Source organism: Paramisgurnus dabryanus, chromosome 1, assembly GCF_030506205.2.
Source record: "Paramisgurnus dabryanus chromosome 1, PD_genome_1.1, whole genome shotgun sequence".
Lineage (NCBI taxonomy): Eukaryota > Metazoa > Chordata > Actinopteri > Cypriniformes > Cobitidae > Paramisgurnus > Paramisgurnus dabryanus.
Window position 1 is genome coordinate 7,138,421 of NC_133337.1, and position 21,831 is coordinate 7,160,251.

The 21,831-nt window shown below is 35.9% G+C and overlaps 1 protein-coding gene across 1 annotated transcript in view; it reads left to right on the plus strand.

Annotated features, from left to right (window-relative positions):
• Window positions 1-21,831, plus strand: part of ttll12 (tubulin tyrosine ligase-like family, member 12) — a 100,357-nt gene that overhangs the window by 66,733 nt on the left and 11,793 nt on the right. The window contains exon 10 of the mRNA XM_065265585.2: window positions 3,510-3,661. Coding sequence (XP_065121657.1) covers window positions 3,510-3,661 — 152 coding nt within the window. The remainder of the gene's footprint in view (window positions 1-3,509; window positions 3,662-21,831) is intronic.

The window sequence follows — 21,831 nt, forward strand, 5'->3', positions numbered from 1 at the left end:
ATCCACGGTTATAAATCTGTCAATGAATCATTAAATATCATTTATCATACTTGAGTGTTGGTTAAAGAACCGTCCAGGTGTTTCCATTGTTTGGAGGTGATCAATATCTCCTCTTTACTTAATATTAAATGTAATATCATGGCCTATCGTAGTCTGCATCTCTTCATGGTCCCTGATATCAGATCACTGCTGCTCAGCTCAGACCTCACCTACATATCTCCAGACTAAGAATTTATATATTTTCTGTCTAGATGAGTCTGAGGTTTTCAAAAAATAAGAACATATAGCTCTCGTCTAGAGAATCTAATGCTCTAAATGGTCATTTAACATCTAAAAGGATCTGTATCTGTACGTTTCCTGAGAGTTGTACCGTCCCAAATCCATCATCTAATAAAGCAAAGAAAGATGCGTCTTCATTCCATTGCTTGTATTTTGTTTTTTTAGTTTTTAATTCAATTCAATTTTATTTATATAGTACTTTTCACAATTGGTGATTGTTTCAAAGCAGCTTTACATTAATAGAAGCCTTGAAAAGCACAGAAAAAGGACAGATAGCACAACACAATACACGATAGCACAAGCAGCTAAATTTGCTGCGGCTATGAATCAACATTATAAGCGTGCTAAGTTAAGCCCAAGAAGCCCAAGAAGGCTGCCTCCCCGGGTTGAAAACCCCCCTAGGAGAAAAATCCCCAGGCTTAGCCGGGGAAGTAAACAAAGTCCTAGGAGGGAAAAACCCTTGGGAGATATATATATATATATATATATATATATATATATATATATATATATATATATATATATATATATATATACATACATACATACATACATACATACATACATACATACATACATACATACATACATACATACATACATACATACATACATACATACATTGAAACAGATAAGGAGATTAGGCGGAGGTTAAGCGGGTTCTGCCGGTGGTCGTTGGTCAGGCATCAGCTGGGCATCACGTTGAAGGTCAGCCAGTAGATCAGAGGTGTGTCGACTTTCATATTTACCGGAACTGGGTCTGTTTGTCTCATTGTCCTCGGAGTCGAGGACGAGACATGAAGAAAGAAAACAAAATCCTATTAGCGTAGGGGCCATTCATATGTATACACATGTACATATACACACACATGTATATATACACACATATATATATGTACGGGCCGGCGAATGTTTGGAGATCGACGCACTGACACCCTTTTAAGGACTAAAGTCCCGCCCCCGCCCCCGCCCAGTGGGCTTAACACCACAAATCTATACCCACCGAGCTTCATTGAAATCCGGTCGAGCAAGGGAGTAAAGGGGATTTAAGCATGTAGAAATGATAGAAAATAGACTGCAGGAATGATTTTAAAATAATTATTAAGAGAGATAAAGTTCGGGACCTGATTGAGTTATTAAGAGTGACAAGACTCAAAATCTTCCTGACGCTGACGTCTGAAGCGCATGCACACAAACGCTTTGTGTGCATGACATTGAGACAGAATGTCTGAAATTGAGACAGAATGTTTAAGATACTGTAGGCTAATGCAAGGGTTTAATATAATTCTTGTCAAAACAGATATTTTTAAAACTGTACTTTTGTGTAGATGTCTATATATATATGTCTACACAAAATAGACATCTACACAAAATTAAAGTTTTAAAAATATCTGTTTTGACAAGAATTATATTAAACCCTTGCATTAGCCTACAGTATCTTAAACATTCTGTCTCAATGTCAAAATTAAACAATAAAAGAAAAACGTATATTTAACATATATTGATATTGTTTTGCTTTGCGTAAACAGGTGTAGTTCTGTCATGTTTTGTTAGATTCCAACAAATCATGCAAGTTTTTTAAAAGAGAATGTTGAAATATAAGTAACTCATTTTTGAAAATGTGCTCAATTTGCTCAACTCAATTTGCCAGCACAGGTCACAAAGGATGCAGCAGCAAACAGAAATGGAGAAAGAACAAGGTCTTCTAAAGGGAAAATCATATATAAAACTATGGCTGATGATTCTGTTGAAAATGTAAACAGGCTGTTGTAAACATACATTTGCATATAGCATTTATATTTGTCCAAATCCATGTTGATTAAAGCATTAAAAACTTGTGTTAAAGTGTGTTAAATTAAGGTAAATTGAACAGATAAAAATGTGAGATTAATTTGCGATTAATCACGAGTTAACTCATGAAATCATGCGATTTATCTACATTAAATATTTTAATTTATTAACAGCACTAAATAATATATTTGAATTAAAGGTTATTGTCTCACAGGAGGATTTGACTTGCATGTAAACATTGACTCCACTTTGTAGAAAAAAATGAGATATTCAACACATATCATCATTCCGTCATTCATCTCAAATTTTTGTAAGATATTATTTGGCCCCTCAAGTAAGCTTTTAAAGTCTCCCAGAGTAATGAATTGTTTAGTTCCAAAAAGTCTATGTTAGTTGAAATAAAGTCACAGAATTTATAATTAGATAAAAGTAGAGGGTTAAATGCCCAAAGCGGCCGTTTTTTCTAATATTCAGATAGAAATACATGTCTAACAGAACTGGCGCATGGTCAGATACGACTATAGCAGAGTATTCAACATTCTTGACCATCGACATAAGCAAATCTATAAAAAAATAATCTAATCTGGAGAAGGAGTGATGGACATGGGAATAAAAAGACAATTGTTTGCTCAGTGGTTTTAAAAATCTCCAAGGATCTACACAACCATTCTGTTTCATAAATAAAGAAAAGGTCTTTGCCATCTCTGCCTTCATCCCAGTGGGAACTATAAAACTCGTTAGCATCCTCTGGCGTGTTAAAGTAACACATCTTCTCTTCATACAATACCCGAAGTCCAAATCTGACCCCTTTCCAGTAAAGTTGATATTTCACATCATTAAACGCCGACCTCATTAAAAGATGAATAAAACAATTGATCATAAAATTATATGTAGAGTCTGTTGATCAACAAAACTTATACCAAATTAGATTAAGGCATGGGATATAAGCTAAATAAGGAATGTAATAAAGTTTTGTCAGAATAAAAATACAGAATAAATGTATACAATACTATAATCAACAGAGGATTATTAAGTATACCAATAAGGCATTAATATCCTTAGGGGAACAACTATGCAGCCAATTGAAATACTTGACAAAATATACTGAATCAATTTTAATTAGAGCTTAGGGGTAAATGAAGTGTAGGTGTCTTGTTAAAAAACCAAACGCGTTGCTTGTCTTGGAAAAAATTATAAAGGTTATTCCGAGGTTGCTTTCTGTTCATCATATTTTTGATAAATCTTGGTTGTTTATGAGGCTAACAGCGAGAAAACCCGTTTCAACAATCTTATTTGAAAAAAAAATAACAAAAAAGAAGTCGGGAGCTACACTCACGTGTTCCTACTCACGCCATGCCTGAATAGGAAGTCCCCCATTCATCTCAAATTTATGGAAAGATGCAAACCTTTGACTGATTATGTGCATGTGTCTATTTCAGGTGGTGAGTAAATATTTGGAGGACCCAGTGTTATTTCATAGAGAAGAGGTGGGTATGGTGAAGTTCGACATCCGCTACATGGTGCTACTGCGATCTGCTGAACCTCTGCGCCTTTATGCATACAACGTGTTCTGGCTGCGGTTTGCAAACAAGTAAATCTCCTCACACACACATGCACTGCTAGATCATTGAAATGGATCTGAAAACATTTTCATCTTTTAGAACAAATGCTTTTAAAGTGATAACTTTAAGGGCATGTGTTCAACTAAATAGCTCAAGTTACAAAAGTCACTTAACAATTTTTTTAGGGGGTAGTGCTGTGCTACATCTGGCAAAATCCCCTGTAATTATAATGAAATAGTAAACGAGATACATTTGTTCTTTTAGAAAAAAGTATATGTCAAATGGTTAAAACTGTTTGTTTAAGAAGGTCACATCAGGTTCGAAATGGAGCAATGCAACATATCAGGGACCAAGAATGATACAGACTAGAGATGCCCTGATCAGGATTTTTCCAGCAGATACCAAGGACTGATTTCTAGTCATCCTGATCGGCCGATACCAATGCCAATACTGATTCTTCAAGCTCATTGATGACTGAGATAAAGTTATAACACAGATGTTGCCTTGGTTATATTATTTGCAGAAATTATGTATGTTATTGTTTCTATAGAGAATGTCTATGTCGCTCTGAATGACAGGCAGTGTCTGCGTGCGCTCATTGTTTGTATGCGGACGAGAGCAGCTGCGAGTAAAATGAAAGCTTAAACTGTCAAAACTTTTAAACGCATGCAAATAATAAGCTTTCGGTATGAAGATGTAATATCCACTATAGATATATATGTTGTATATGCTGTTTGATGGAGATGTGAAGACGCCTCGCGCTGTTAGGACCGGAGCGCGTCCTCAAAGAAAATATAAGAGAGAGAAAATCTAATTTGCACATTGCACATAAGCAACGGGTTGTAAAAATGCTCGCACTGTGTAAAAAATGTCTCGACTTGCGGCCGCATTCATGAGACAAAAGTAATCAAAGATAGGTTCAGAGCATCCCTAATACAGACATCAAAGTGAGGTTCACTCAAAAGTCATAGTCTTTATTATTGAGAGGTTATTTTATATTGGTAAAAGAGGAAATGAAACTTTTAATTCAGCACAAACAGGGAAATGGAACATGGAATGGCTAAGGGAAACGATTTGTATCATGTCTCAAGATGTAAGCTAGAATGTAAAAAAGTACAAAAGATGTTTGAAATCTCACAGACACTGCAGGACTATTTAATTGAATATATGTATAAAATACAGTCCTCTTAAGGGCATCAGACATGTTTTCTTGTAAATTAGTATTTTTATTAGACCCGAGATCTGAATAAGTTGAGCAGTATAGAAGAGAAAGACTGATATCAGGGATGAAAGAATGACATAGACAATGCTTAGACAAATATCCCCTCAGAGATATTTATTGTTATGTATTATTATATTTATACACAGAAAGGAGAAGTAAGCATGTCAATCTTGCCACTCAAATTGAAACACGGAACATCTGCTATCGCTCAATGTGTCAAGTCACAAAATATATGTCTGAAAGATATGTCTAGGACCATTTGTGAACCTTTGATACAAATAAGTTTGCTACATTGGCAACTTTGTACGATGCTATACTGTATGCAACTGCTGGCTTATGGACCACACAAAATTGCTGATTTGAACAAACAAGGAAAGTTATGCAATCTCTACAGGTATTAGTTAAAGCTTTATAAGGTCAAACACTATAAACATAATACATTTCATATAATTGTTAATAAGGTTAATTCTATGTTTTGTTACTGATTATCATAGTTAATATGTTAAGGTATATATCATGAAATGAGGAAGATGAAATAACTTTGAGTAATATGAGTGTAAGTGAAACATTCAACCCAACACCAACAAACGGGTATTTCTGAATAGCTTGAGGCCGGGATTAAGCAAATTTAAAGTGAAAGTATATATAAATATACTGTGTTTAATTACATATCATTAATAATACTTTTATTCTATTAAGGGTCATTAAGATTGTGTCACAGCAATTTTTAAGTAAGAGACAGACAGAAGGCCTTTTAAAGGTCACGTTCTTCCAGATCCCATTTTCAAACTTTAGTTAGTGTGTAATGTTGCTGTTAGAGCATAAATAATGATAAAATGATAAAGCTCAAAGTTCACTGCCAGGCGATATATTTTCTTTAACAGAAGTCCCCTTTCAAAGCCTACAGCGAATGGGCAGTTTGGACTACAGCCCTCTACTTCCCGGTTGAATGACATCAATATAAGAGCGTTTTACTAAACTCCGCCACCCACAGGAATACGCCAGTCACCAGCTAAGCTCAAACGACTCTGGCTAAGCTAAGCTGCTGTTGAATCACAACACACTAAACAAACTACACAATCAGAATTCGTTGCGTATTGCTGAAGGAGGGACTTCATAGAAAAAGTAAGACATCAGCCCGTTTTTGGGACAGTGAAAACAGCGCTATAGAAATAAGTAAATTATGTAAGTTTTTTTACACGTGAAACATGGAAACCTGTTATATTGTGCACTGTAAACACAATCAAAGCTTCAAAAACACAGGAAGAACAGGACCAGGTGTTTTCTTGCAAGAAAGGTCAACAGTCTTGCAGAGCATCTGCATAGTGTGACCAACGGCATCTTCTTCAACTTCTCCTTTTGTACTCTTGATACTCCTTTCTACAACTACCAGTCATATTCAGTAACACAGATTTGTTTTTCTCTCATATCAGACATTGAGACATTTTGTCTCCATACTTGCTGTAAACTCCAGTTATCATCTGTTAAGAGGAATCTTAGTAGAGTGTTTTTGTAAATGTTAAGTCCTTCCACATAAAGTCTGATAAACACATTCATATTCCAATAAGACACACTCATAATTTAAAATAATAATAATAGTGATTTGACTAATTGTTTAAAATTTAATAAAGTATATACCATGTTATTAGATAATCTATTAAGACAATAAAATTTGCAATAAAACTATATATTCTATTATAAATACTCTACAGCCATGGAAATAATTAAGAGACCACTACAGTTGTGCCTTATATCATCTTTTCTAAATGTATTGTGACCATTTCAGTCCACTGACTGTTGAATTCCAACAAAAGCAAAGCTCGGGAGTGACAGTCACCAAACAGCAATGTTAAAAATGGAAGGTCCCAAAACGCAATAAATCCATTTTGACTAATTTCGGTAAAAAAAAAATGTTTTCTATACCAAGAAAGGGACATGATGGAAACCACTATTTTTTGTTGCAAACTTTCACATAGCATATTTAGGTTATAATGGCATTAAAAATTCAAATCCATAATATGATTTTCAAAGATTTATTATAAAAACAGATTATTTTTTATACGTTTTTTTTTCAAAATGCTATAAATCTAATAAATCAATATATACATGTGCATTGATCTTTGCCATGTTACAGTATATTCATTTAGTTGACTAGTGGTATACACTGATTAAAAAATAAACATTAATGGCATTAATCAAAACACTTACTTTGTCATTAAGAACACTGTCATTGCTGCATCATCCTTTACGTCGTCCCTGAACTTTTTTGATAGCGATCAGCTCAGCTTTAAAATGTTTTGGTCCTGCTAAATTTTCGTTGACTTCAAGTAAAATAATGGAACGTTTTTAATAAGATCCTCTGGGGTCAATGTGTTAGTATTACAGAAGCTGTTGTGTGAGAACAAATGTTGTTTTTGTCGCCCGATGAACTACCACAGGTTCATCAGTGCCATCAAAAGTTTTATTTTGTTTTGTTTGTTTGTTGATCATGAAGTACAAAGTAGATGAAGAAAACTAGGATTCCAAGTGTATTCAACGAGCCGCAATTGTTGTTTACAATGCGTGGAATGGTGTGCTGTAATTTGTGGAGGGGATTTATTGCATTCTGCAGAAAAGGAGGATTGGCTTTTATGGCGTTTTGAGAAAAAAAGGGTGAAAAGATGATAGAATAACATGCCGGATAGCGGGTATTTCGTAAAATTAAGAATTTACTTTTTAATACTGACCTGATACAATACTGATTTTGGTGGTAACAAATTTAAAATGCTGTTTATCGTGTTTTGGAACCAAACTCTTCATATAATAATTTCTGTTTTTTTTCTTTGTCTTTCTTGTAAAGCAGCTTCGAAGTAATGAAACATTGTAAAAAGGGCACAATTAATATAAATTCATTTAAATTCACATTTATTTGTAAAGCACTTTTCACAGTTTCACTGTTGCACAGCAGCTTTACAAAGGGACACAATGTAGAAAACACATAAAACACAACAATTCAGAAAATGTAAAAAAGATTGATCAGTTAATAGCGCTTGCATCATCTGAAGTCCGGTGTCATCTTTCCGTATGTGTTGAGTCATCTGACAGAGACAGGATCCAGGATTCATAGCTTCTTTATTTATACCTTAATGCAAAGTTACCGGATGCAACTTTTTTGTAGTTTTTCAGAGGTTTTGTTAAGCATAGGTGCTAAAACTTTTAGGGCTGTAACAATATTTTGTAATCATTACGGAATTTAATTGGTAACCAAATTTAGGTTATATGATTAAACTTGCATGACCTGGCTAGAGCTCAAGCAGCTGCGTTTTGCACTAATTGTAGCATATTTATTGAGGATGCAGGACAGCCGCCCGGCAGAGCATTATAGTAATCTAATCTAGCTGTTATAAACACATGAGCAAGCTTCGCTGCATCAGGGATCAAATAATATTTTCCACAGCTTGGCGATGTTTTTAATATGGAAGAAGGCTGTTTTTGTGACATGTGAGATATGATTTTTAAAAGAAAGATTTCTCTCTTAATATAAGGCCCAAATTATTTACTGTATTTGCTAAGGTTAACATTACATTATTCTATTTGCACATTTAACTCCAAATTATTCGGCTTTTGGCTCTTTGGTCCTATGAGTAGTATATTTGTCTTTTCTGAAAAGAAGGAAGTTACTGGTCATTGAGCGTTTTGTCTTGTTTACATTCAGCCAATTTGGATAGTTTAGAGGTTTTATCTGGTCTTGATGAGATATATTACTGAGTATTGTCTGCATAGCACTGGCAGCTGATCCTATGCTTTCTAATAATATTTCCAATAGGCAGCATGTATTTTAAAAATAGCAAAGGCTTTAAGACAGATCTTTGTGGTAATCCATATCAGAATCAGAAGAGCTTTTATTGCCAGATATGTTTACACATACAAGGAATTTGTTTTACTGACAGAAGCTACCACAGCACAAACAAATGAATTTGGCAAGGCACAGATAATAAAAAGACAAAAAATAACTAATACAAGTTGTACAAATATTTAAAAGCACTAGGGGTGGGCCGATCCACTTTTTCCATTAGCGATCCGATTTCGATTACTAAATTCTGAGTATCGACCGATACCGATCCAATTCTTGTATTTTTCTTGATCCATTTAGAAATGTGTGTGTGTGTGTGTGTGTGTGTGTGTGTGTACACACAGAAATATATATAAGGTTATTGTGTTTGCGTGTGTCTTGTGTGTGTATGACGCGTTTTATTCACTGCTACTCCAGTGCATTAACCCCGCGAGCACCAGACCAACCAGAGTTTTTGTGACCTTAAATATCTTCATATATGCAATTGTTTTTCACATAAAATTGTTGAATATATTAGGAAGACTTTGAATATAGTGTGTAAAAATGTTTATGGTGCTTATATGGTGTTTATGGTGATAATAGTCTGACTTTTCTATAGCATGATAGTAACAACAATGAGTAACGCACAGTATCGAATTTGGATCCGCCCCTTATTCCGATATCCGATCCAGCAAAAAAGGTCCGGATCGGCTCGATATCCGATCCAAAGTATTGGATCGGCCCACCCCTAAAAAGCACACAACATAGAAATAGACAATATGTAAACGTACATATACAATGAAGAAAAATGTAAAATAAGCAGAATGGACGAATAATGTGCTCAGTTTAAATAAGTAATATTGGTATTGCACATGTATATTACATATATTTTACTTGCATTAGTTTTGATATAGTTATGATTCCCTATGAATATGAATAAAATGATAACGGTTAGACAGAACGGTGTGAACTAAACCATATGGTCGATATGGGGTCTAGTAAACATGTTGCAGATTTAGATGTGGTAATATGTTTATTTAATCAGTTAACCTGAACTGCCGCTTTAAAAAAATTTAATGTCATAGCCAAACTAAAAAAATAATAAACTGTAAAAAATATACAGTTTATGATGCCTTTGCACTAAAAGCATAAGTTTGGTCTCATTTGAAAGCACTTTAGCAGACAGAAGTTTGTTAGGAAGTGAAAAGTAGTTACTGTCATAATAAATAAAGTTGTTATAAAGACCTTAAATTATAATTATATTTTTAATTACTCCATAAAACATATATGAAATATTTTTATTAAAAACTAAATGAAACTGGCCTTGGAGCAATAAAGATTTTTGACTATTGCTACAAATGTACCAATGCAACTGATTGACTGCTTTTGTGATCCAGGGTCACATTTAGGTTAAATGTGACCTGACTTGAACTGCAAATACAAAAGACATGTTATGCAGTGCAGTGAAGGAAACCAGAACTCATAAATACAACAAATAGAGACGGGCTGGTAGTTAGGGGTGGCACGGTCCATGAAAAAAATCCGAACCGTTCGGTTCGCTTGTCTCGGTTCGGAGCGCGTGTGTACCGCACGGTTCAACGGTTCATGGCATGCGCAATGTAGTCTCATGCACTGTATGTGACCTCAGATAGCGTGTTTCCCTTTCGCGCGAAAGAAGAGGTGACTGGTTTGGAGTATAAGTACTGCAGGTTATGTTACGTGTAGAAATGGCAAGTGGGAGAGAAAAGGAAGTCTGCCCGCAGTTGGAGGATGCGCCAGCGTCGTATAAGTTTGGTGTGTGGAAACATATTTTTATTTCATGTTACTTATGATGACAGCGGAAATAAAACAATAGATTGAACTGCAGTCTATGGGTTGAATGTACTCCAACAGCCACACGAGATCGCCTTCTCTCCGACCATTTATCTAATCTGAGGTACTGACAACAATGTTTTACGTCTTTTCATATTCAGCGCTATTTTTAGCCTTTCATTGATAAAATTAAAGCGGCTGATTTCCGCGTAGTTTCATTTTGCTAGCGTGTGAAAGTTGCGCGATCTTTCAGAAATTGCCCCTCAAAGTAATCAGAAGTGGTCAAAAGTGGACAAAAGAGACTTAAAGAGATTTTAATATTACAGGTGCAAAGGTTATGTTTCTCTCTCGTCCACATAAACTCTCAGTATTAAAGCAGCCTCTCAGTGATAAATCTAAGAGCTACACTGAAGTTGGCATTTTAATAAATGCAAGTTATCTTTGTGTGCTAAAAATGCACATAAAGTTTATGTAGATGGCAATACACATTCTCTTTTTTGCCAAATAAATGAAAAGCATGTTGAAATCATCAATGTCTTCCCTCTTGCTCTATCAAAATCTCATCTGGCTTTCCTCAGAGATGGTCCAATGTGCTTAAAGTCAAATTCAGTTTGTGCATGATTACATGATATAACTTTTTTAAATACTGTATCCTAAATTATGGATAATTAATACATTAATAAGATAATACATTTCTGGAGTGTTAAAAATTTAAAGAAAAAATAACAACAAGAACCGTACTGAACCGTGAACCGTGACCATAGAACCGTGATACAAACCGAACCGAGGGTTTTGTGAACCGTGCCACCCCTACTGGTAGTAATAAACGGCCCTGAATTCCCCCTCCCCAGCACAACTACAAACAGCTGCTACTTTCTCACCATATTAGATCACATTTATGGCAAATGTCACATATAAATAAATAAAATAGAAATAAATGTTTTTGTATGAACTAAAAATGACTTGAAATCTACATAAAAAGCAGAACCGCTGGCACATGAGCAACTGCTGCTGTCTCTTCCTCATCAGGCTCAAGATTAGGGCTACTGCTGTGTGCTATTTTTATTTTAGCTTTTTCCAACCGCCTTTATCTTCATGTTTTTGCTTGCCATCACGCGCCCACTCTCCTTCATGTCAGTTATGTTTTCTATACGCTGCATTGCATCAATCAAATACAATGTCATGTCTGTGTTATGCTGAGCACTGTATGCCCCCACCCCCTTCTGAAACAATATAAAATGTCTTCATTTTGGGTGTGATCTCTGAGTGCCCTTCAATCTTTACTTTGAAACATAATAAATGTATACTCAGATCTTAGGAATGATTAGTAGTGTTAAGGTGTTCTTGCTGTATTAGAATGATTGATAAACATTATAAATATAAACAAATTCATATTTTAACTAATATTAATAATATTACATTTTTATAAATGTTATGTTCACTTATTATACATTTTTTCTCATCTTTTTTTCGTAAAAAGAAATCTCTTGAAACAAGAGATAAGGCTTCATTGGTCAAGACGACAAGGCAAAGATCCAAAGGTTAATAGCTCTTATTTTGATAAAAAAAATTTTTTTTGCAATTTAGAAAGGTTCGGCTATTTTATCCTGATACTTTAATGGTACATTTTCACAACAGTGATGTACTGAATACATAAAAGTTTTCCTTTGTGTTTTTTGTGTACAGTCAACAACATTGTTAAACAATCCCTTTTTACACAGATCTGCGAAAAAGATCTCACACAATGTCTAAGCATGTGGACCTAATATGTGCACAACATCACTATTTTTACATTTACTTATTTTTGTCAGTTTCAAAAGCTTGCACTTTAAAACCTGTGTTTTAGGCCTTCATAATGCCATTGTCATGTAAATAAGCAGCCAAAACAAATAAAAAGGTTTTTGGTTTTAGTTGAAGACTTTAAGTTGTCTTGTAAGCGAGCCCTCAGTTTACCCTTAAGGTTGTTAAGATAGGGTTCACAAGGAAATAAAGTCCACAACATAGATAACAAGTTTGTCTGTAGGCATGAATAAGAATCAGGGAGGGGGAGAAATGATAGGGAACAACTTCTATTTTTAAACCCCAAAAAGTGCATTAATCCTTCACAGAGGTTATTCACAAAGCTCCAATGGGTTAATAAAGATCTTCTGCAGGTAATCGATGCGATTGTGTATGGTATTACATTTGTATGAGAAAAAAATACATAGTATAAACTTTAGAAACTGTAACTAGCTTCCGGTAACAAAGTCATCTTGGTTGCCATGGGTACATTGCGCAGTGGCTCTTGTGAATCGTAAGCTAGTTATTATTGTTTATAAACAGGGATGCACATAACTTTTTTAGCCTGGTTCTCATGAGAGCACCTAGAGATTAGAACTGGTACTCACCCTGTCGCAGCAAAACTAAACATTGTCTGTCAAGAGGCAAGATAGCCTCATACTTCTGGAGAATGCTGCTGATCACGTTGTTACCAAAAGTGTGGAGGTCTTGCATTTCTTGAGGCCAAGTTGATGGATCAAAAATCAAAAAGTGATCACATGAGTTCAGAGATTCATATCTGCTTTCAAACTCTCCAATTAAACCTCTGAGAACTTCAACTTTGTCTTTATCAGCATCAGCATTGTGAACTGTTTGTTTTCTGTGTTGGCCTTCTACAACAAGCAAAATGGTGAACTGTCCAATGGCTAACATGAGTTCATCTTTACAGTCTCCTATGGTCAGTTTTTCCTGCTGAACCTTTGGGATGTCAGCTGCAGAATTTTGCCAATGTCCAGCATGTTGACCAGAAAGCACTGAAAACTTTCTGTGTAAATGTGCTTCAAATCGCTGTCAGCTGTATTAGACAATTGTATTTAAATAGCAGGCAGCTGTCTTCATATTTTCAGCAGGATCTCGTGCCTCCATCCAGACCATCTGATATTGTGAAACTTTCCTAGTTTGGAAAGGGAGATGCCATTTTCATGACACAATGTCTTTAACACTTCTCATTTTTTTGCTCCACCTTTAATTAAATAAAACTGCAATAACTTGACAACAGAGCGATTAAACGTCTCACAATATGAAACTTTGCAATCAGCTGATTTAGCGCAATTCTCAAGGGTGTGTGAGGTGCACAAAATGTGCACTAGGTAATCCCCAATCGCAACCATTTCCTGTAGATTTGTACAAATGTCGTTGTACACAGGGGCGCTGTAAAATCCTCTGCCAGCTACTGTACAAACTACTATCAGCTGTTGGTGAGGTTTCAGTGCATCTCTTGAAGATGATGTGGAATTGTAATACTTTCACATTATCTGATTCAGACCATGATACGCGCCTCCGACACACAGTTATGTGCATCCCTGTTTATAAAGTTTGAAATCAGGATATTTTTCTTACAAAATCGCATCAAATACCCCCAAAAGACCTTTGGATGGTACACTTTTTTGGGCTTAAAAGTCATAAGTTGTTTCCTGATCCTTCTTTTCCCCCATTATAAGCTTGGAAAACCAAGGACATTTACTAAAATAACCCCAAATGTGTTTGGCTTAAAGATGATGGACATGTGTATCTCGGATTGCTTGAGGGAGAGAGAATCATGGGGTAATTTTAAGATTTTGATGGAGTATTGCTTTAATACAATACACAATGCACACAAACAATAGGTTTGGTCTCAAATGAGAACTAAGAGCAGGTTTTATTTTCAAACTAATTACAGTATACCTAATTAAAGTTGAGAAGAAGAATATAGCAGACCCCTGAGATCTCCAAAATGCTAGAAGTCAGTCTAACTCACCTTCCTCCTGAGAAATGTACACTCTTTATAGACAGTTTCAGCAGTAGAGACTGGTATTATATCACTCCCCAGGTCATGCAGAAGGTTAAGGTGACATGGCCAATTTACGGGAGTTTTGAAATGATAAGCACTTGTGGATTCCCTCCCTCAAGAAAATATAACAGATCTTGCCTTATCTCACATCTGCAGAGAGCGCAGTTATGCAAACACAAAACCTGGGGAAGGATTAACTCTTTCAGCATGAATGATCTTATTTTTAAACACATCAAACATAACATTAGTTTATATGTAGCTGATAATTATAAATATGCATGAATATCAGTGAGTGAAAAAAATAAACAAATTATAAGGACAGATTGACAAGATTCATTCAAAAATTTTAAAAGAAATTAATAAAAGACAATAACTAAATAGTATACATCTTTGATACACAAGAACAAAGCAAAGCTAGCTATATATAGCTGCATGCATAATACAATGTTTCATAAAAATATAGTCTGTTTTAACAAAAAAAATTTTTACTCACTTCTAAAACATGTAGTTTCCCGGAAAGGGGTTAAGACTAGTCCAGGACTAGACCTTAGTTATATTAGGACATTAAAGTCATTTTTACAAGCAAGCCTTACCAAAAAAACAATACTGGTGGGCATCTTGAGACAAAACAATGGCACTGATATATTTTAAGATATGTCAGCGCAAGATGTTTTCAAATTAAAGCAGCTCAAACATACATTTTAGTCTGGGAAACCTCCCCGTAAAGTTAGTAAAGTCTCTTAATAAAAAGAGTTCTTGGATAATGTAAGCAAACCTGTTGACATGCAAATATATTAATACCAAATTCAATTCAATTTATATAGTGCTTTTCACAATTGTTTAATTGTTTCAAAGCAGCTTTAAGCCCATGTTATAGTCGTGCTTAAGGTCTATGCCAAAGGATATCTGTAGCCTCTGCGTAGCCTGATGTGCACCTCGTCAAATTTTTAATAGCGCATCAGTTCTAGGAAGACTGCAATCGCTGTGATTGGTCCACTAGAACCCCTCTCGTAAGGATAAAAAAACTGCATTACAGGTACCACGTACCATTACATGGCTACGTCGTAGGACCTACGCACAACTATAATGAGTCCTTTGTATTACATTAATAAAAACAGGAGAAAACTGAAAAATCATAGGATAACCAAGTAGTACAGTGGCTAAATTTAATCCGTACTAGTGAGTGAAGTAATAATGTAACGTATATGTAACGTAATTCTATGTCAGCTGACCCCCAAGAGGTTGAATGACCTCCCTTGTGCAGAAATAAAAACTCTTGAGAGACAGCTAGCGAAACTGATCCTATAGAGCAGGGGTCTCCAACCTTTTTTCTTTGGAGACTACTTTCTTAAAAATAAAAGTGGTCGAGATCTACTTGTGTCATACCTAAATAATACCTAAATTAGTGGGTTAATAGACACCTGTCTATTAACTCACTGTGATTTGAACTCTTTCCACGCGAGCATTTTTTTTTTTAAGTTGCCAGCCAGTGCCAACATTTTGTTTAATTTTAAACATAAACATACGATACATCAAATGAAAGAACAGATCCTTTTAAACAACAACAACAAAAAAAAAACATTCATGTTGGCTTTATTTATACTTTTTATCACCTCTTAGATATGGGTAGGATTCTTCAAAAAATACCACATTTTGAATAAAAAAATAATAATTATTAAAGATCAGATTTAGAAAGATGATTCAAACATAAACTGAGTATTTACTGCTTTTGGATTCATAATAGGTATGTGCATGTATGTCATTTTTTCATTTCGATTAATCCATAGGTCTGAAAATGAGTACTGATTAACTGAGGGTGTGGCAATCAAAAGAGCGTCATTGTGAAAATTAAAATATTTTTATTAAAAACACTCAAATAAAACTTAATTTTGAATAAACTATGACAGAGAAATGAACACATAATAGATTATTAATTAAATAAATGTTTTTTTTTAACAGAAACCTCTAACAGGAAAAGCTGTGTGATGAAGTGAAAGTAAAGGGTTAATAAACACAAACTGATGCGCTTTCTGTATGACCAAGGGCGTAACTAGTCAGCAGTGGCAGCTTCCACTTAATAGATTTTTTGGGTGTGTTCAATATTTTATCAAAGAAGAAAAAAACGTAAAGATTAATCAATTGCATCACTGTATTGGCACCTACATGCAGCAAATGTATTATGAACAATTCAACTCTTAATAAATTACACAATACAGAGTGGCACACTGGAGTGCAGCTTGCACCTTTATTTAGAACAGATTTTTGGTGGGCATCACCAAAACTCACCATCCACTAACAAAATCTAAACAAAAGCATGTAAATACAAAAGAAGCCTTATCTGTAGAAAGGCTAAAAAATGCCTAAAAAGGATACAAATTGTACCTGCTGTGTTGACTGTCTCTTAAAATGGTTTACATTATTCGAATCACAAGAATTCCAGCTTTCCAAAGATATGTGAAATGTATAGCTTTTTGTTTTTGAGTTGTTTTATTTGATGAAGTTTTTTGTTAAATAATGCAGGGTACCTCTCAAGGCAAAAAATAGCGCTGTTCACCGTTTGTTCGCGCGTGTGTACCTCCGTTTGGTCAGGATTTTTCCTCTTTTTGGCTGGTGTCGACCACCAATGAAAAATCGTTGACTGGCTCGACTGGCTGCCTTTCAGTGTCCTTTTTATCATGCACCGTCAGCTTTCTCCAACCATTCATCCCAGCCACTGCGCATGCGCAAAATAGTGAATAAACTTGGCAGAGAAAGCGGGTTGGGTAATACCAAGTAGTCGGTGCAGTACATTACAGATAATTTGAAATATAATACTATCTTTCTTGCTGGCAAATGAAATTAATAAAGAAAACAAACAAAAGTGTTCATTCTGAATATTTCATATTTATTTTAATCTGAATGAATGTGATGATATTGGGGGGGTTATATTAGCTGGATTTGATTTTTGCGGGGGTCATGACCCCCGTAACCCCCGTGCATGGTATGATGCACTCTACGTGACATTAAGCCTTGATACAACATGAATGTATTATACAACGTGCATCTGCTCAAAATGCAAGACTTAAATGAACATGCCCACATTTTGGGAATTTAACTTATTCACCGTATCCCTCAGAGTTAGATAAGTCCATACATACCTTTCTCATCTCCGTGCCGGTGTCATGAGCAATCCAGTCCCCCCGAGCAATTCTGCCCCCCTAGGACCCCGCGTAACTCCATTGGCTGAAAAAACTCCTCATGGGTAGCCTTTGTAGCGCCTTATTACAATTCCTTCAGTTTCGTGATGATTTATATCGTTAGAATGTTGTTAAAATTACAATTGGTCTATTTTAAATTATCCGTTTAATATAGTAGTATATAACTGATGCTCTAGGTGGTGAGATCTACCAAATCTCGTTCTTAGATTTTTTTTAATTAGCTTAACGTGACGTACCAGCTTAGCATACAGCTATCGGGTAAAATAGCTTAACACAAACACCAGTTGCACTCACCGTAATAACGTAATGTCATTTTTTTTAATCCTGAGGTTTAAAAAAATATGTTTCACGTTCAGATAACTTAGTAATCAATAACATAAAATTGAAATGTGTTTTTGTTGTGTAAGGCAATTAATTGGGTTTTTAGGCGATTACGTGTGTCATTACGTGCTGCTCACGTGTTTGCAACATGAATATTAGTTCATTAATTATATTATTTTTGTAAGCTTTTATTTTAAAAATATTTTGTATGCTTCTATTTTGTAAAAAGTACCTAGCTTGCTACACCACTAACGCAGCTTCGATTAGCCATTAGCATCAAGATATCGCGATGACAAGTTTTTGACCAGGCATTACTGCTAGGTACCAATTGGGGTCCTAGGGGGGCAGAATTGCTCGGGGGGACTGGATTGCTCACGACACCGGGTGTAACTCTGTCTGACTGAGCCCCCACTAGCTTAGCTTAGCACATAGACTGGAAGTGAATGGCTCCAGCTAGCATACTGCTCCCAATAAGTGACAAAATAACGCAGACATTTTCCTCTCTATATGTTTTGATTTGTATAGTCACACCGTGTACAAATAACAAGGTCATATGAGACACAGCCATCTTTTAACACTATACATACTGGAAACTATATTCTCAGAAGGCAGAGCACTGCTACTTGGGGGTAGTGTAAGGGTGGATTCACTACAGTGTTTCAATCTGTAGGAATGCTGAAATGACAGAAATGTTAACAGCAAGATAGTGTAAAACTGTGTATTTCTTGTCAATTATCACCCTTCTGCAACTTATACCAACGACGGAAATAAGTGCAGTTATAATAGCAAAATATTTGGGAGAGCATTGCTAGAATATAAGTATATTGAATTGCAATATGTAGCATTTAAGTATCAAAACTAAATCAAAACTAAACATTAGATTTGTAAATGAAAAGGTTTAATACAGTACTGACTTAAGGTTACAATTGAAATGGTTACACTATAAATGCATGAAATGGTAAATGGTACATGTACACTGTTTCAATGTATGTGAAATATTACCTGATAGTATAGAGAACAGAGAAAGAAAGAATGTTTAGAAGAAAGAGAATCACCATTGAGAACTGGAATCTTGACCTAATGGCCTGAACCCCAGAGCTCAGGTGAAGAAGAAAAGCAGAGGGCAGAATGCAAAAGGCAAATGCCAAAAGGCAAAAGCCCATGGAGACCAGCCCATAGAAGAAGAGTGCAAGAGCAAGAATCAGAAAAAGAAGCCCCTGAGACCCCCAAAATATCTTATTTTATCCCCTTGCCTTGACCATGTGACTAAACCCAACATGATACAATCAAACCAATCAGAAGATCACCTTTAACCCCCACTGTACTGGATAAACAGCTGTGACAAGACTCTTTGATCAGCACAGGAATGCAGATGGTACAGGATGGAGAGGGGGTTGTGACAAAGTAATAAATTCCTATAAAGACCATTAGACAGCTTCAGCTCATTCAGAACGCTGCTGCCAGGATTCTGAGCAGAACCAGAAAATATGAACATATCACACCAGTCCTCAGGTCTCTACACTGGCTACCAGTTACATTTAGGATTGATTTTAAAGTATTATTAATGGTATATAAATCACTCAGTGGACTAGGACCTCAGTACATTGCTGATATGCTCATTGAATATAAACCCAACAGATCACTCAGATCATTAGGATCACATCAGCTAGAAATACCAAGGGTTCACGCAAAGCAAGGAGAGTCAGCTTTTAGCTATTATGTCAGTCGCAGCTGGAACCAGCTTCCAGAAGAGATCAGATGTGCTCCAACAGTAGTCACATTCAAATCCAGACTCAAAACACATCTGTTTAGCTATGCATTTACTGAATGAGCACTATGCTGCGTCCGAACTGATTGCACTATATTATATATGCACTATTTTAATTATTTTCTATTTCCCTTGTTTTTATTCTTATTTTTAACTGTTCTGTACTTTTCCTGTTTTATTCTTTTTCACACATTTAAACAGTTTTTATTAAAATCACATTTATTTTCTTTTAATTGATATTTTAAATTCATGTATCTTTGATTTTTGTTTTCTCATTTCCATGTAAAGCACTTTGAATGACCTTTGTGTATGAAATGTGCTATACAAATAAACTTGCCTTGCCTTGCCTATATTTTTAATCTTACAGTAGTGATTAGCACAACTCTTACCGAACTCTCTGCTCCTCACCAGGGCGCTTCTCAGGTGCTGCGAACAAATCACTCCGCTCAGTAGCAGTGCTTCGTCTTCTGAGAATATAGTTCCCAGTATGTGTTTTGTTAAAAGATGGCTGGCTCTCATATGACCTTGTTATTTGAACAGGGTGTGACTATACAAATCAAAACATATAAATAGGAAAATGTCTGCGTTATTTTGTCACTTATTGGGAGCAGTATGCTAGCTGGAGCCATTCACTTCCAGTCTTTGTGCTAAGCTAAGCTAGCAGGCTGCGTCAGACAGAGTTACAGCTGGCACGGAGATGAGAAAGGTATGTATGGACTTATCTAACTCTGGGGGATATGGTGAATAAGCTAAATTCCCAAAATGTAGACATGTTCCTTTAACTCCTGTTGTGGATGCGCATCATCAGCATGCTTTTAAACACGTCCAGTCAAACCACAAGCTTCATAATATTAAGCACCCTTCATTCTTTTACTATCATTATAGTGATTAACGTTAGCTGTGTCATGTCGTCCTTTCACCTCAGTCAAGATGTAATGCTCTTATGGCTCTCTGGTATCTCTTGACATTTGATGTTTAAATATGAGATGATAACCCATTGAACTTGTGACGACGACTGTATTTTCGTTTTACCAAAAGTGAATCAGAAAATCATGGCATCCTTTTTAACCATAGTGCCTCGACTCGAGGTGTGTTCGGCTTCACAGCATTGCGTGGATCGGCCGGTTGCCGGGGCGCGGGCTTCACAGCGTTGGGCGGATCGGCCGGTTACCGCGGCGTGGTTGCGCAGACATATCTGTTTGTTTTTGAATCATACATGTTAAATTACTGATGTCATATGATACGCCAGTCTACATAGCTCAACGTGACGTTAAACACAGCACCAGTATTTACTACCACAGGCGCTTGTAACACTAACCAGATATCCAAATGCACCATAACCATAGAAAATAAATAAATAAACCCACAAGCGAGCCACCTGCAATTAAGACACGAGCTACCAGTAGCTCACAAGCGACATTTTGGAGACCCCTGCTTTAGAAGATATACTTAATATTTAAAAAAATTAGAATTAACTGGCTGAATCCAGAACCGCATACTCCCATACTATATAGTAGGCAAAAAGCAGTAGGCGAACGAATAGTATGTCCGAAACCTCAGTATAAGTAAAAGGGTAGGCGAGAATTACCGGCATTTTGGACTATTTCTCGCGAGATTCAGAGGCACGTGTACTTAAGTATCGTCCAAAACCGCCTACTTACTGAAAATGTAGGAGGGGAAACAGCACGTGAACAGAGTAGTATGTCCGAATCCTCAGTATCAATAAAATCAGTAGGCGAGAAATCCCTGGATGCCCTACTGAGTCCGCCCAGATTCTGAAGCGTGCATCGGATGGACACTTCTATCCCAGCTTTCCCATGAAGCCACGGGAAAGCAAAGCAATCGACCAGAGACCAGCCAATCGGGTGATTTCGATACGTTACAGGGCTGTTCCTCAGCACCCTTACTTCATGCACAGACCCAGGATATACCACAAAGTGCTCAGCTGATTCATGAAAATAAAGCTGTAGAATTATCACAGCTGTGTTGAGATGACAGTAAATATGTGATATTAGAAAAATACATTTGAATAAAGTTTTGTTTTATATCGGATTCACTTTTATACTTTTTCATTAATTGTGATGGTTTTATTTATAATTTTTTTATTCATGTTTCCTGTTGTTTTAAGTAACTGAAACCGCATGAACTCGAACAAGTCTACTACGTCATAGGTTGCATGATAACGTCTGTCCATACTTAACGCGAACGTACGTACTGTCTTAGTGCACGTTAAGTAGGTACTCAGTGAAATTCAGTGCCT